This window comes from Leucoraja erinacea, chromosome 6 (assembly GCF_028641065.1).
Source record: "Leucoraja erinacea ecotype New England chromosome 6, Leri_hhj_1, whole genome shotgun sequence".
NCBI classification, from domain to species: domain Eukaryota; kingdom Metazoa; phylum Chordata; class Chondrichthyes; order Rajiformes; family Rajidae; genus Leucoraja; species Leucoraja erinaceus.
In genome coordinates, this window is record NC_073382.1 from 59,487,214 (window position 1) to 59,504,965 (window position 17,752).

General features: G+C 38.6%; 1 protein-coding gene across 3 annotated transcripts in view; it reads right to left on the reverse strand.

Moving 5' to 3' along the window:
- Positions 1–655: 655 nt before the first annotated feature.
- The window catches only part of gab2 (GRB2-associated binding protein 2), a 239,020-nt gene continuing 221,923 nt past the window's right edge, over positions 656–17,752 (reverse strand). For 2 of the 3 annotated variants that reach the window (XM_055637176.1, XM_055637178.1), the window contains exons 7-10: positions 14,577–14,667; positions 13,121–13,223; positions 10,401–10,523; positions 656–9,757 (exon numbers count right to left, since the gene is read on the reverse strand). In XM_055637176.1, the coding sequence (XP_055493151.1) occupies positions 9,617–9,757; positions 10,401–10,523; positions 13,121–13,223; positions 14,577–14,667 (458 nt within the window). In that variant the 3' untranslated portion in view covers positions 656–9,616. The remainder of the gene's footprint in view (positions 9,758–10,400; positions 10,524–13,120; positions 13,224–14,576; positions 14,668–17,752) is intronic. The other variant, XM_055637177.1, reaches the window with a different exon arrangement.

Here is a 17,752-nt window from a genome sequence, read left to right on the forward strand (position 1 = left end):
TTTTTTTAAGTATGCAATGAATACAAGGAATTACAGAAGCACAATTAATTTCACCATAAACAGCAATGTGTTCAGAATGCTTTCGACAGTTTTGAGTGCAAGATCTAATTTTACCATTTGAGTAAGTATGGAAAGAAAAGAAATACTGAGAATTGTTAAGTAAATTGAATGAATTTGTTTCTGGAACTGTGGCTTCTCCAAATAACCAATTATTGGTCAGTATAGATTGTGGTCAAATTGAATGGCATGGAAATGCAAAGTTGATGGAGCAAATGCAACATTTTGGTTATTGCTGTTTACGTTGGTGAAGCTTTTCCAACAAATGAATTCCAGCTTGAGATGTTAGTGGTTATCTAATGTTCATAGGTAAATATTTCCATTACTGGAATGTGTGTGTGTGTGGTAAATAACAGAATTTATTTTCAACTCTCATTTCTTGAGACACGGCGATGATGTGGCTTTGTATTATCGAAAATTGCAATATGGACAGTTTTATAGGAATTATAATCCCCAGAATGTGGAGTTGCCTCGATACGTCAAGGAGTTTTTGTTAATTAGTAATTGTTTTAAAAGTAGCCAACAGTTTATAAAATTATTTCCAACAATTGTATAAATTGAGTACACAGGGGAAAATGATGGCCATGTAACATTTTAAATCAATGCAACTGAAAATAAGTTATCAACCTTTCCAGAATAATTCAAACTAAGTGTGGTGTTTTATTCAGCAGTGCCAATTATGTGCACAATAGATATCCACAAATATCCACTGTTTCAGGGCACCATAATGTTTGGGACACAGCAATGTCACGCAAATGAAAGTAGTTATGTTCAATATTTTGTTGCATATCCTTTGCATGCAATGGCTGCGTGAAGTCTGCGATTCATGGACATCACCAGTTGCTGGGTGTCTTCTCTGGTGATGCTCTGCCAGGCCTGTATTGCAGCCATCTTTAGCTTATGCTTGTTTTGGGGGCTAGTCCCCTTCAGTTTTCTTTTCAGCATATAAAAGGCATGTTCAATTGGGTTCAGATCGGGTGATTGACTTGGCCACTCAAGAATTTACAATTTTTTTTGCTTTGAAAAACTCCTTTGTTGCTTTAGCAGTATGTTTGGAATCATTGTCTTGCTGTAGAATGGACCACCGGCCAATGAGTTTTGAGTCATTTGAACTTGAGCAGATAGGATGAATATATACATTTCAGAATTCATTATGCTACTATCATCAGCAGTTGTATCATCAATGAAGATAAGTGAGCCAGTACCATCAGCAGCCACACATGTCCAGGCCATAACACCCCCACCATCGTGTTTCACAGATGAGGTGGTATGCTTTGGATCTTGGGCAGTTCCTTCTTTCCTCCATACTTTGCTCTTGCCATCACTCTGATATATTAATCTTCATCTCATCTGTCCACAAGACCTTTTTTCCAGAACTGTGGTTGCTCTTTTAAGTACTTCTTGGCAAACTGTAACCTGGCCATCCTATTTTTGTGGCTAACCAGTGGTTTGCATCTTGCAGTGTAGCCTCTGTATTTCTGTTCATGAAATCTTCTGCGGACAGTGGTCATTGACAAATCCACTCCTGATGAGTGTTTCTGATCTGTCGGTCAGGTGTTTGAAGATTTTTCTTTATTATAGAGAGAATTCTTCTGTCATCAGCTGTGGAGGTCTTCCTTGGCCTGCCAGTCCCTTTGTGATTAGTAAGCTCACCAGTGTTCTCTTTCTTCTCAATGATGTTCCAAACAGTTGATTTTGGGAAGCCTAAGGTTTGGCTGATGTCTCTAACAGTTTTATTCTTGTTTCTCAGTCTCATAATGGCTTCTTTGACTTTCATTGGCACAAATATGGTCCTCATGTTGATAAACAGCAATAAAAGTTTCCAACGGTGATGGAAAGACTGGAGGAAAGACATGGAGCTGAGAACTCTCTTCTATCTGCATTAAGGAGGCATTTAAACACACCTGAGCAATTACTAACACATGTGAAGCTATGTGTCCCAAACATTATGGTGCCCAGAAATGGGGGGGGGGGGGGGGACTATGTATAAACACAGCTGTAATTTCTACATGGTGAAACCAAAATGGTTAATAATACCCTTTTATACAGTCTGACAATGTGCACTTTAACCACATGTGATTTTTTTTTCAATTACAAATCTCAAATTGTGGAGTACAGAGGCAAATAAATAAATGACGGGTCTTTGTCCCAAACATTATGGAGGGCACTGTGTAAAGTATGCAGAAACCAAAAAAGCAAATGTCTTGTAACAAGAGGCTTATTATAATCACTATAAGCAGTCAGAAAAACAGTGGTTAGATTTTGCAAAATAGTGCACTTACAAACTGGTAGTTCTTTTTTAAGAGGTTTTAGTAGCTGGATGGTGTACATCTTGCTGATTCGGTAATGGGATTATTTGGCTCAAGCCAAAATTGAAGAGTTTCTTTATGAAATCTTGTGGTTATGATGTAATGATAGGATTGACCACAGGTAAAATCACTATTACTTTATTATATTAAAGAATTATTTGAAATTAAATAATACTTCAGAATTACTGAAGGACATAATCTATCCAAAGAAAATTGCAAATGCTAATACTGCAAGCTAAACTGAGTATTTACTTATGTGCTGAAGTGCAGTCTTTGTATATACAGTACAGAAGTTTAAAACAGTAAGTGCTCATTACAAATCCAGCTGTGTGATTCAACCAAATATGTACATTTTCCACAGTGTTTTATTTATAATTATTTATACCACAGACACTGACAACATTTTCATTAAATAAAAAAAAAATTTACATTCTACGGTGAATAAAACCTGATCCAGAGCATTTATCAGGACACAAGTGACAATATAAAGTGGACAAACTTCCTTCAGTGTTACATTTATTGGAACATATAATTACTTGTGGCATAAATAATAGAAGTAAGATGAGTCTGAAGCCTTTTCAATATTATGTGTTGCCTTTGGAGTTTTATTTGTATGAAGTCAATCCTTTTGGTTTCTTTCCTACCCCATGTCTCCTCATCCCCAAAAAGCCATTCGGTGTTTTTGATATGACATCATTTGACCAAGAAGTAATATTTTCCAATTTAATAATCAGATATCTCTCGGGATGAAGAAATGTCAGGGCCACATTTTTAAAGTTTCTTAGTGCAATTGCATGGGAAGATTAGAAAAGGCAAGGATGACCTATTTTGTGTGTTGGAGATGAAATAAAGTCCCAACTTCTTAGAAGAGATTGGAAGAATGAAGAGAAAAGAACATTTGTATTCTCAGAAGATCTGGATTTAAGGTAATTGCTAAGGGAAATTTAGTATATTATAATGGTGTATTTTGGAATGTAGTGACTGATATGCAGTAGAAAATAACTTTGAGCTTTGTCAAATGCCAGAAACCAAAGCTTGAAACTGGGGGTCTCAAGTGGTATAGAATTGCCTTGTATTAATTTTGCTTGATTTAATCTAATCGAGGTCGTTAAAATATTAAGAGAATTTGATATTATACATATACTTGGCTAGCGATTGGATTTCATGTACTAACTGTAGCACTAGGTGGAAAACATGAAGTTAATGAAATATTTTGAAACAAGACTTCCATAAATCATCTTAAAACTGAATTTAGTGCAGCACAGAAAAAACTACAATTTAATGGCACACTCCCAGGGCAGACAGAGCAGCAACAATGGTTACCATACCAAATTTCTCAGATTTATGGAACATGATATGGAAGACCTAGTACTGAAAGTAAGAAGAAAGTGTCTTGTGGATTAGGTGTTGGACTGGAAACCCAATTTGTCTGACATTAAAAGAATTTGGTTGTATGTGTCTGGGACAGAATCGCCTAGGTATGAGGTTATGCCAGAAGAAGTAGCCCAACATGCTTTCAAGCGTGTGGGAAAGAACTGCAGATGCTGGTTTGGACCAAAGGTAGACAGAAAATACTGGAATAAATCAGTGGATCAGGCAGCATCTCTGGTGAAAGGAATAGGTGACTTTTCAGGTCAAAACCCTTGTTCAGACCAGTCTGAGGAATATTCCCTTTTCTCCAGCGATGCTGCCTGACCCATTGAGTTACTCCAATATTTTGTGTCTGTACTTTCACGCTTACTTACTTGCAGTCAAACTGTTTCTCCATCGCACCTCAATGTATTATTTGAATGGTTGGGAGTTATGCTTCAGTAATTGGATTGATAACTAGATGCTTTCATGATAAAGGGATTGAGCCTATCAGATTGAATGCATGCAATGAAATGGAATAGTCCATTACCAAGTTTTTCCTAGGCTTTTATGCATGGACTTGAACTGTCTCTCAAGAGATTCTGCCCTTATTTGTGATGGCTAGTCGTCATTCCTTGACCGAGACTTACTGGAAGGTGATGCCTGCTGTTGAGGCATTGACAGAGACTGCACAACTTCTCAGTCTATTATTCCTGATCCAACTGGACCTGTAACCAAACAGCTTGTTTTTTTTTGTTAGGCATTGAAATGCCAATTGTGGGCAGATTATTCATCCAAATCACCACCAATACTATCCAGGAGAAGCCCAAAGTTCTTTGTTTAAATATCAGTAGTTAGGTAGTTTGTATGAACAGAGATGTACTGAGCAGCAGCAGCCAGCCTTTCTCCATGGCTTCCACAAGTTAATTATCTTATGAGTAGAAATGTGGGTTGCAGGAATTCAAGAGCCTGTCTTGTGCCCCTCACTCCAATTTAATTATAAAATTGTACAGTGCACTGACTCCAAAAATCGAAAGCAGCAAGTAATAAATACTTGTGATTCAGGATCTTTTTAACTAGGTCAGCTTAACGGCTAAAAGTTGAACCAAGTTTGAGTTCCAGCAAATCAATGCATTGTTGTCTGCCAGTCACTTCAAATGTCACCTGCTATGTACGTTCAAAACATTGTCTTCCATCTATTCATCTTCAAACCATTCACAGGCTTCAAGGCAGCATGCTCAACTGTAACCTCCAATTAGGAATATCAGTCTGCTCCCTCAGTTGGTCCAGGTAGCAGTCCAAGCTAGCTAAAGAAAATGTCTTATTATTGATCTAGGGTCATCTGTGTAAATACAGATGAAAAGGGAGTAATGTTCTAGTGTCCAGATTACTGCCAAACAGGGATGTTGAATATAGGCCATCAAATGTCACTCTCTCACAGAAGCACAAAGATATGTTTACTGAGCAAATGTTACTTTTTTCCTTTAATGCATGGACATAAAGTGTATTTTGTGTTCCTTGGACTTTCTCAACTATTTACTGATGCACAATATTGATATTAAGGTTTGTAATATGGAGAGGTTGACTTGGTCTCATTAATGACTTTCTTTTGCAAGTTTATTATGAAAATAATCTCTCCCCTTGGGGAATCCCACATATTCCTGTGGAGCCAATGCTTGCCTTGTCCATTTGCTTGGGCATAGATCAAGAACATCCTTCCATTAGCCTCCTTTTTCCTTCTTCCCCCTCCTGCTCTTACTGCTTTCCACCTCCGTTCCAGGTCTTTGTGCTCTTCCTCTAGCAGAGGTGTTTGTGTTATGACTGGCATAGTTAGGTATTATGTAGTAGGCATCAAAGTCTCCACCTGCTTGTTGTCTATTGCAAATTCCACTCCATCTCTTAACCTGCTGCAGTATTTTGCTATGATTTGTTTCTACCAGAAGAACACTTGCATTAAGAATCATCCACCTAGCTGTTAAATAAAATCATGGCTGAGCTGCATGAAATCTAAATTCTGCACTTTACTCGGAGTAATATTTCTTCCCTTTGCTATTCATTCCCTTGTGTGAATCTATCTCCCATACACTGAAAATATCTAAAAACCACTTCCACCGCTCTTTGAGGAGTGATATTCCAATGACTCATGAATTCTGAGAAAATATTTTTTTCTGTCTATTAAATGGGCAACCCTTTATTTGTAAGCAATCAGCCCCTGGTTCAAGATTCTCCCATGCGACAAAACATCTGTCACCTCCTTCCACAAGACCCCCTCAGGAACCTATACCCTTCAAGCAGGTTGCCTCTTGCTCTTCTAAAATCCAATGGATATAAACCTAATCCGTTAAAATTTTCGCCTCAAGATATCCCATCATTTTCGGGTGATATTCTAGTAAACTATCTTTGAACAGCTTCTAAGGTATAAACATCCTTCTTTAAATAAGGAGACAAATGCTATGCACATAATACTCTTCATTATTGAAGCAAAATACCCTGCTTTTGAATTTAAATTATCTCACAGTACATCATGTTTTGTTTCATAATTATTCATTTTACTCAAAACCATCCTTCTGTAAGTCATGTACAGGTTATTGATAAACAAGCGATCTCTCTGCAACTTATGTGATCAGATTTGCTTCCTTAAATGTTGATAATTGTGGTCAAGGTGATTTATTTGTTCTATTGCAAACAATTTTTATGCAGAAGTCCTTTAGACGTTGGAAATACAGTGTGATGACCGGCCCTATGGCCCACCCGAGTCCACGCCGACCAGTGCTTACCCCATACACTAACACTATCCTACACAGTGGAACTATTTTGTATTGAAGCCAATTAACCTACAAACCTGTATGTCTTAGGAGTGTAGGATCACCCGGAGGAAACTTGCGCGTTCATCACAGAAAGAACGTACAAACTCTGTACAGGCAGCACCCATAGTCAGGATCGAACTTGGTGCTGTAAGGCAGCAGTAGAAACAAGGAATTCCAGTTGCTGGTTTACAAACAAAGACACAAAGTGCTGGAGTAACTCAGCAGGTCATGTTGCCCAAACTGCTGAGTTACTCCAGCTCTTTGTGTCATTTTATGTTTTAACCACTTACCATTACAACATATGAGCCCATGCCTTCAATTCTAAAAAAGACACAAAGTGCTGGTCTAACTCAGCAGGTCAGGCAGTATCTCAGTTCAGAGGTCCCCTGGTATATTCTCTTCTTCCTGGATGCAGGAGCAGAATTTTGTTATCTCGTTCTTAATCATAAGAAGCAGAATTAGGCCCATCAAGTCTTTGAGCTCCAATTACATTGATAAGGCTGGAAATGGATATTGCATGAATAATTATGTCATTGGGTGTGCGAGTGTTTTGAATGAATGATTAGAAGAAAAAAGTCAAATAAGGCAACATGAAAAGCATATGGAAACACCTGATGTCATTTCATGGTCAGGCTGATTTCATTAGAAGATTATGGAAAACGTGAGCAACTCCAGCTTAAATTGATGTTGCACAAAAAAAAAACCACATTGATCCAATTTCTAGCCTTTATTTATCCCGATGGGGAAGTGAAAATGGCCAAAGCTGGGAATATAATGAAATTGTCTTTTGGGGTTTTGAAAGTGTAATTGAAAAACAGCAAACAGTAATTAGCACACACTTTCACCAATTAAAAATTCTCTTCCTTTTCAAATATCTATGGGTGGTGGAATACTTAAATCTTTCAAGATAAATAGATTATTGTCAGGAACAATGATCATGCAATGTGGCATTGAGATATATAAATGGAGTTAAAGATATAGATCAAGCATGGAAGGTCTTCAGTTCCTACAACCCTGATTTGGTTTATTAACCACCAACAATGGAAATGCCACTGAACATCAACAGTAGGTGGTTAGATGCTCAGCCTTGCCATAAGTAATCTGTACAGCTCATTACCTGCCTTTCACAGACAGGCACAAAGTGCTTTGTATGTTGAGGAATAACACATGGGATTGAACATTGTGCAACCAGTGCACGTCTCTTCTGACATTGACAAAGCAGCTGAAAATGGTTGGGCTTAAGACATTGGTGCCAGGTGCTTTGTGGTGATGTCTTGGGGTTGTAATAATTGACCAACTACCTGGTCCATCTTCCTTTATGTGAGCTATGATTCCAAACTCTGGAATTCATTTCACTCCAATCCCAATAATTTCAGTTTTGCCTTGGTATCCATCTCAACTTGCCTCTGAAATTCAAGTTTGAATTGGAGGCTGTTGATTTATAACAATATAACAATCTTTATAATTTCTCACCCCACAACACAATGTAATGATGTAAAATAATTTAAAAATCACCATGCCATGATAAATTGTGAGATTTTGACCATGACAGGGATCACAAAAGATCACTCCACTAAGTTTTTAAAAATGAATGAGTTTTTATGTAGAATTCACTGCACAGTCACAGGGCACTTGGCCAGTAAGACATTTTCTTTCTCCAATTGAACTCTCCTCTCCTTCCACATGGATGCTGTCATGGTCTAAACCTCAATTCTCTTTTCCATCACATCTTACACTCTTAGGATGCAGCTGAAAAATTTATGGCACTGAAAATATTTAAGAATGCTTATTACTGAACAAAAGATTGCAAACAAGATTGGAGTGAATTCAATTCTATTTGTTTTGCTTTTATGCCTACAAACAACAATGAAAACCATTAAACTTGCAAGGATTGTGAACAGTGCTGCCAATAATAATAATTTCCCCATACATAACTAGGTATTTCTCATTTTAAATAAATCAACTTTAAAATCAATGCATTAAAGATCTTTGGCTAGTATCCAATTACAATACGGTAGGCAAACATGCATCATACAGTGGTTTTTGAAGACTGAAGTTAAGTGCCCTGCTTTAAAAAAAATATTTTTAAAATTATATCGATGAGCTGTTAAGTAATTTTTTTGCGAAGAAGTTTACTCAGATCTACACACTGTGCAATTATTACAAATTCCATCTGGTGCGCTCCTCAACATTTCTAAGGAGCCCTATCATTCCTTGAGGTATATTCCTATATTTAATGGGGTACCATTATTCATTGTAACCTATCTCCTCCGATTCAAAGAGGTAGAACTTCCTCAATTGTCCAGGTTTTGTTTTCAAGTTGTCTCTTGCAGTTTAATGCAATGCTTAATTAAGCTGCTTTTGAAACTGCACAATTTTCATTGAAACGTCAATTTAATGCTCTGATGAAAGGTTCATATGAAACATTAAACTTGTTTCTCTCTCCAAATATACTCTCTGAACTGCTAAATATTTCCAGCAGTTTGTTTTTATTTCAGATTTTTGCTTTGAGTTTTAAGATTATGTTGAAAGTTCACCTTTTTGTCAGACATTGAAATAATTCAATGATGCTTCAGTCCTTATTAAGTGTACATGATTTAGAATGTACTAACTTGTTGAAATATTTTTTGTCTAGTATCCCAATTAAATGATGTAAGCAAACATTACAAGTTTCCATGGGATTCTTCAGATAAGAGGTCATAGTGCTAGTAACGCAAATTTGTGTTTAACAGAGTGGCAAAAAATAGTTGGTTATCTCACCTGTGTTGCAATATTTTAATCAGACAGACATGTATTATATTCTAACAAAGGACAATAATGGATAATAAGTTGCTGTGAATGTTCAAGGATTGTGGAAAAACCTGCTTCAGCTATTACCCCTAAACTGCTCTGAGAATGAACCTTCATCTGTGAACAGATACATTAGTGGCTGCTTCTATCAAAAAGTGAAGGAAAGCTACTTGTAAAATTTTGAGGCATTGCAAAAGATTGGATTGTTTCACCATTTCTGACATAACTTGCACCAGATATCCAAATTAATAAAAAAACAGAACAGAAAATAAGTTATCTTTCAACTATTTATCATTTATATTGCTACTTGAGACTCTTCAGAGCCTCACAGGATTGCCTCACATCGGTCCACTCCTGCATGGTGTTCTGTAGAGCTTGGGTCCTTTCCTTATCCACTTGTACATAGTCCACTTTTTCATCTGATGTTACCGAGGATGTGGAAGGCTGGTTAGACATAAGATGCAGGTCATTACAGCAATTGATTTCACTGAACGTAGGTTGAATATATTTGCTATTACTTGACTCTCACACAAACCAATTAGTACACCTGAAGAGCAGTCATTTTAGATGACTAAAGAGTAATTGTTCAATTGCACAAAGCATTAAAAAAACGAGAAATAGGAAAATAGCATAAGCAGCAGCTTGCTTTTGCCATCTTGAGATAATTCAAGAAAAATTGCATCTTCCCCCATTCTGATATTTTACATTTTACCGAATTACACCCCATATTTAATGCAAGAATACATACAATGGGGACACAAAAGACTGCAAATATAAGAAACAAGAGCAAACAACAAACTTCTGGAGGAACTCAATGGATTGGACAGTAACTGTGGAAGGAAATGAACTTTGATTCCGCTGTGTGGGGATGTCTATGTTAAAGACTATCGTGCTCTTCTTTTATTTGTATGGCTGTATGGTGACCACAAATTTCACTGTACCAATTGGTACATGTGACAATGTCTCTTGTCTTGACTTTGCGGGTTGAGACCCTTCCTCTGTACTGGAACACTTTTACATATGTGCTAATAATTAAAAAATCTAATGAAGTTACATTATCAGCTATTATCCAAACCCAAAGATTTACCTTTCGATGAGGACTAGGAGAACCGGGTTGGAAATCCAAGGATAAATAATCAACACTTCCACTCTTCCTGGTAATAGGACTGCCAGTCACAGCATTCATTGGAGAGGTAGACATTGGATTCTGCTATTGTAATGTAAATTAATTGAAATAACATGGTTTCCATTTTATTGTTTTATTAATAAAATAATAATCAGGAATGTATATCATACAAAATGACTACTATTTACGGTTTCCAAAACAATGTTAATGAGTTTATTTAAAAAATGATTTATTCTAAAGCTATAGAGCTAAATTTTATGACACATTAAATATTTACTCATGAATTACAGATTTGTCACATTCAGAACTTCTTAATTCCCCAATTAACTTGAGTAAACATGTTTTTCTTTGCAAGAGAAAATTAGCATAATCTTGGGCTCCACAAATATGTGTACAAAAAAATTACATATAACAAAGTTATGGATGCAAATCATATTTGGCCAATGACAATTAAGGATCGGTGCACATGCCCCTTCAAATGCTTGCGAATTTAATTCTTTGCACATGACCCCCACTTAAGATGTTTTATCTTTTACGAAATCCATGAATTTGCATTTATAGACAGATCATGCTGACAATCATGACTAATATTTTCAAGTTTTAAGTATTCTGATCAACAGTACATAAGGATACAACTAATTGGACAAAGGCACATCATGTAGCACTGCCTGAAGTGTTAAATTAAATTGTAATTTTGTTTCATTTAGGCATTTTTAGAACGGGGACCTGAATGTTTATACTGCTGCAATATTTTGTTTTGAAAGCATGGCTTCCTGGAATAGTTGCCCTTTAAACATTGCAAGAAGTAATTTAGCTCTAGGAAGAGGGCAGTTTCCTACATTGCAACAGTGGCAACCCATAGATCATTAGCTGTAAAACACTTTGAGGCATCTAGAATATACGAAAGGCGCTTTATAAACACACACACCTTTTTTGCTTCAGTGGAATTGCATAAAAGATTACTTTGCTTTTAAGAAGGGAATCAATTTAACTTTTTTTTTGGCAGGTTTTCTATTGAAGCAATCATTTGAAATGGGTTCTCTGCATCTGGAGCACTAACAGTCATTTCAATCATCAAATGAAATGTACACAAAGATGCTGGAGAAACTCGGCGGGTGCAGCAGCATCTATGGAGCGAAGGAAATGGACAATGTTTCGGGCCAAAACGTTGCCTATTTCCTTCACTCCATAGATGCTGCTGCACCCGCTGAGCTTCTCCAGCATCTTTGTGTACCTTCGATTTTCCAGCATCTGCAGTTCCTTCTTAAACATCAAATGAAATGTGATGAACTCGTATTCCACTTCTCACTTTCTGTTTACTCATCAGATGTGAGTTTCGAATGCATGGCCATTGCCCCTTTTATAGCTCTACTTACATCATGATATTCTGCGCTTTGGCATGAATGTGTTTTTAGTGGGCCTGATGCTATTCGTAGCATATTCTTCTACAAACCTCCCTAAACCAAGATTCTTGCCTGGTCTTGATACATGGAGGGATATTGATTCAAAGGCCATGGGGACGGACCGTGGCAGAAAATTAATTCTGCTTCAAAATTCCCAATTTGAGCTGTCGGATCTATCCAAATTTATTCTATTCACACTGTGAGTCCGCATGATGAAGATTATTCAAAGGAATTATGCATCTTCCCCATGTAGATTGGCAAGGGTGAGGTTAACTAGGGTTATTCATCATACTGCTTCTCCCCTCATCTGATACAGGCTCGGCTGTTAGATGCGCACCTCACGATCTGGTCTACACAGTTAGTATTTGTGCTGTGGGTTACACCTGGTGATAAGTACTTAAGTTCCTCATCTAGAAGACATTTTGTGCTGTGCTACTCTTAGATGTTTCTTTCAATTGGTGTTATTGATTCATCAATTGAGCGCTTGTGCTCGGCAATCATCAGCAGGACATTTCCTTGTCCATGATGCCGTGAGACTTCATTGAGCTTGGAACCAGTCAATCGCTTCAAGGGCCAATTCCACCTCACTAGCATGCAGTCAAATCTGATTTGAGTATGGAGAGACAGAATTTGGGATGGCAGATGTAATGCATGGTTCTGTGAATCAGCTTGTTCAGTTTAGTTAGATTAATTTAGTTAGATAGTTTAGATTATTGTCACGTGTGCAGAGGTACAGTGAAAAGCTTTTGTTGAGTACTAACTAGCAAGCGGAAAGACAATACGCGATTATAATCAAGCCATTCACAGTGGGTTATTAGTTTGTAGGAATGGCCCCTCTGTCTGAGCATGTTTAAGAAGGTGCACTGGGGCTGGTATGGTGTGTGCATGTTCCTCATGACTCTCACTACAGAGGTATTACAGGTGTGCATTGTAGAAAGCAAAATCTAGGTTATAATAGGAAGGACCTGCAAAAACCCCCCAAGTCCTATCCTGCTTGCAGAAGCATGCTCATGAAATTTGGTGGACTCTAAGTAACAAAAATAAAATGTCACTTCAAAACCAAATTAAAAATCAACTATAAGGATTTCTCAAGCAAATTATTTTTGCATTTCGGGTGATGAGTGTGACCTATATAGAATGGTGTGGAATGCCCAGGCAAGTCCTTCATTGTCTTTAATTTCAATATGCTTGTATAATCAAAGTTCGCATTGCATCTTGGCTACCTTCAGTAATGTAATTTGTCAATAAAATGTGTGTGTACATTTTTGGCCTACTTACCATTGCAACATAGTTTTCTTCACTGTCTCCTGAGTCAGTGCTGGTGACGCTCTGTGTTGACAACGGGCGGCAATTTTGTGACGAAATGGGGTTGACAGCAGTTCTGGAATCAATAATAGCACCATTTTTATTCAAGGAATGTAACTAACCAGGGTACATCCTGTTCATGATAAAATTAAGTAGAAAGATCAGTTGTAGGAGAGTCGGTTAGGTGTTTCATGAGCTCTGGCATATAGAAAGGGCTGAATGGTTTCTGTATTCCTATGTAAAGGTGAAGCCCAAAACCAGTTAAAGATAAAAAGGTGGATGAATAATTGGAGATAGACTACATGGTGACAAAGAGGGAGTGTAAGAAACCAGAAAAACAGGAACTAAAAATGTGAGATAGGATCTGTAGTACAGAGGGAGAACAATTGGGTTTGGCATTATTTCTGACTCAAGGGGTTAATGTAGAGGCATTAAGCCAAGCTCAGTATTAATTCTAATGGTATTATGAGCAGATGAGGTTGGGGACCTTTGCGGCAGAATAATTGCTTGAACTCGGAGAGCAAAAGGAATGAGGAAGTAATGGGCCCCATAGCAAAGTCTGATGTTGGGTGGAGTTAGAGGAATGTGAATACCATGAAGTATCAGCGGGAGGGTTGATTCCCATGAGTCGTAGAAGAATGGAATCTTGAAATAAAAAATGTGTTTTACTAATGCAGTGGATCAGACAAAGAATGAAATGGAAGCCGACCAGAACAAAACTTTGAGACAAAGTGAGATGGTGCTGCTGAAGAAAGGTTGGGTGCCCAGATATGGCAGTACGTGGATCTCAGGATGCAGCAAGAGTGCTGAAGATCATGGATGGCCTATAATTAGTGATGGATCCAAAACACGGAGGGCTTAATTTTGGTTGAACCAATGAGAAGTAAATCTGAGATAGTTGCCAAGGGAAAATAAAATGGAACTCTGAAACGCAATCCCGTGGGAAGCGAAGAACAGAACTCAAAGATCAACATTTCTGGAAGAGGTCCGACTCGGTAGACATCAAGTAGTGTGGATGTTGAAAATCTGAAAAGTTGCAGGATGCTAGAAATGTGTAGCAGGTCAGGCAGGGAGTTTCTATCATCCTCTCCAGCTGAGGCTCGACCCTGTCTTTTGGCCCCCTCCACCATTTCGCAGCGTCTGCACTTGCTTATAATGAGTTACAACTTGTTATCACCCTTGCACATTAAATTTGTAACTCTCTTGTGATCTATTGAGCATTTCCAGCATTTGTTTTTATTTTAAGGAGATGGACTTTCCCACCAAGCAATAAACAAATTAAATATTATTAACCAACGAATAAAACAAGAATTCCACTTTGACTCTTTTTTCCACAGATGCTGCCTAACTGACTGAGATATTTGCCAGCAAGAAGTAAAGATTTTTTAAATATTAGTTACAATTAGTGAGCTTTGAGATAAAGACTTACACTGGCCTGGACCAAGATCTGGTAACGGGGGACTTGAAAGGAAGCTCATCAATTACTGTGTGGTTTCTTGTTTCCAAAGGTCCTGCCTTGGCTGAAATATAAACACAAAATATAGAAGAGTATACCATTAACTAGTGACTGTTATGACCATTTCAAATTGCGTGACTCTGAAACGTGGAGCAGAAAAGATGTTTGAAATGATGATACTTCATGGTCCATTTTCAAATTCAAAACCTGATACCAGAATCCCCCACCAGGAGAACTTTGGTGAACTACAATAAATATTCTATGCACAACTTCCCAACAGTTGTGGTAAATCTATAGGTGTCTTGATTATTTTAACGAGGAACCGAGTCTTCTTCTGAGGCAGTCCCTTGGGATTGTGGATGACCCTCTTTCACCTGTTTTGTGAATTCTGAAATGGCTGATGAGGCCAATGTCAGATCTATAGACTTCCATGGATCAACAGACAATAGACCAGTGTTTCTTAACTTTTTTGACATACATATGTATATACGCGAACAGAATACTGAATGTGGTATGTACCTTTGTTAGCTTCCTAAAAATGGGATCAACAAATGAATAGTAGACAAAAATGCTTGAGAAACGCAGCGGGTGAGGCAGCATCTATGGAGCGAAGGAAATAGGCAACGTTTCGGTCCGAAATCCTTCTTCAGAAATTTTGTCTACTCAACAAATGGATATGTTATTTATGAACCCTTCATGCCCCCTGGAAAAGCTCCAAACGACCCCCCCCCCATGAGATCTTGACCCCCCAGGTTAAGAACCACTGCAATAGACAATAGGTGCAGGAGTAGGCCATTTGGCCCTTCGAGCCAACACCGCCGTTCAATGTGATCATGGCTGATCATCCACAATCAGTACCACGTTCCTGCCTTCTCCCCATATCCCTTGACTCCGCTATCTTTAAGAGATCTATCTAACTATCTCTTGAAAGCATCCAGAGAACCGTCCTCCACCGCCCTCTGAGGCACAGAATTCCACAGACTCACAACTCTCTGTGTGAAAAAGTATTTGCTCATCTCAGTTCTAAATGGCTTACCCCTCTTAAACTGTGGTCCCTGGTTCTGCACACCCCCAACATCGGGAACATGTTTCCTGCCTCTAGAGTGCCCAAAGCCTTAATAATCTTATATGTTTCACTGATCCCCTCTCATCCTTCTAAATTGGAGGGTATACACGCCCAGCCACTCCATTCTATCAACATATGACAGTCCTGCCATCCTGGGAATTAACCTTGTGAACCTACGCTGCACTCCCTCAAAAGCACAAATGTCCTTCCTCAAATTTGGAGACCAAAACTGCACAGAATACTCCAGGTGTGATCTCACAAGGGCCCTGCACAACTGCACAAGGGCCTCTTTGCTCCTATACTCAACTACCCTTGTTATGAAGGCCAACATGTCATTCGCTTTCTTCACTGCCTGCTGTACCTGCATGCTTACTTTCAGTGACTGATAAACAAGGACCCCCCCCCAGATCCCGTTGTACTTCCCCTTTTCCCAATTTGAAACCATTTGGATAATAATCTGCCTTCCTGTTTATGTCACCAAAGTGGATAAACTCACATTTATCCACATTAAACTACATCTGCCATGCATCTACCCACTCACCCAACGTGTCCAAGTCACCCTGCATCCTCATAGCATCCTCCTTATAGTTCATACTGCCACCCAGCTTTGTGTCATCTGCAAATTTGCTAATGTTACTTTTAATCCCTTCATCTAAATCATTAATGTATATTGTAAATAGCTGCGGTCCCAGCACCGAGCCTTGCGGTACCCCATTAGTACCTGCCTGCCATTCTGAAAGGGACCCGTTAATCCCTACTCTTTGTTTTCTGTCTGCCAACCAATTTTCTATCCATGTCAGCACCCTACCCTCAATACCATTTGCTCTAATTTTGTCCACTCATCCCCCATGTGGGATCTTATCAAATCCTTTCTGAAAGTCCAGGTACACTACATCCACTGGCTCTCCCTTGTCTATATTCCCAGTTACATCCACAAAAAAATCCAGAAGATTAGTCAAGCATGATTTCCCCTTCGTAAATCCATGCTGACTGATCCTGCTACTGCTATCCAAATGTGCCGCTATTTCATCTTTTATAATTGACTCCAGCATCTTCCCCACCACCAATGTCAGGCTAACTGATCTATAATTCCTTGTTTTCTCTCTCCCGCCTTTCTTAAAAAGTGGGATAACATTAGCTACCCTCCAATCCACAGGAACTCATCCTGAATCTATAGAACACCAATGCATTCACAATTTCAAGAGCCACTTCCTTAAGTACACTGGGATGCAGACCATCAGTACCTGGGGATTTATCAACCTTCAGTTCCATCAGTCTACCCAGCTCCATTTCCTGCCTAATGTGAATTTCCTTCAGTTCCTCCATCACCCTAGATCCTCTGGCCACTAGTACATCAGGGAGATTGTTGATGTCCTCCTTAGTGACGATGGATCCAAAGTACCTGTTCAACTCGTCTGCCATTTCCTTGTTCCCCATAATAAAATTTCTCTTTTCAGTCTTCAAGGGTCCAATTTTGGTCTTAACGATTTTTTTCCTCTTCCCATACCTAAAGAAGCTTTTACTATCTTTCTTTATATTCTTGGCTAGCTTATCTTCGCACCTCATCTTTTCTCCCCGTATTGCCTTTTTAGTTATCTTCTGTTGCTCTTTAAAGTTACCCAATCCTCTGGCTTCCCGCTCATCTTTGTTATGTTATACTTGTTCTCTTTTATTTTTATACTGTCCCTTGTCAGCCACAGTCGCCACTTCCCCCTGGAATCTTCCTCTTTGGAATGAACTGATCCTGCACTTTCTGTATTATTCCCAGAAATACCTGCCATTGTTGTCCACTGTCATCCCTGCTATGGTCTCTTTCCAGTGAACTTTGGCCAGCTCCTCCCGCATGGCTCCATAGTCCCCTTTGTTCAACTGTAATACTGACACCTTTGATTTACCCTTCTCCCTCTCCAATTGTAGATTATAACTGACCATATTATGGTCACTACCTTCTAATGGCTCCTTTACCTCGAGTTCCCTTGTCAAATCCAGTTCATTATACAACATTAAATCCAAAATTGCCTTCTCCCTGGTATGCTCCAGTACAAGCTGCTCTAAGAATCCATCACGGATGCACTCCACAAAC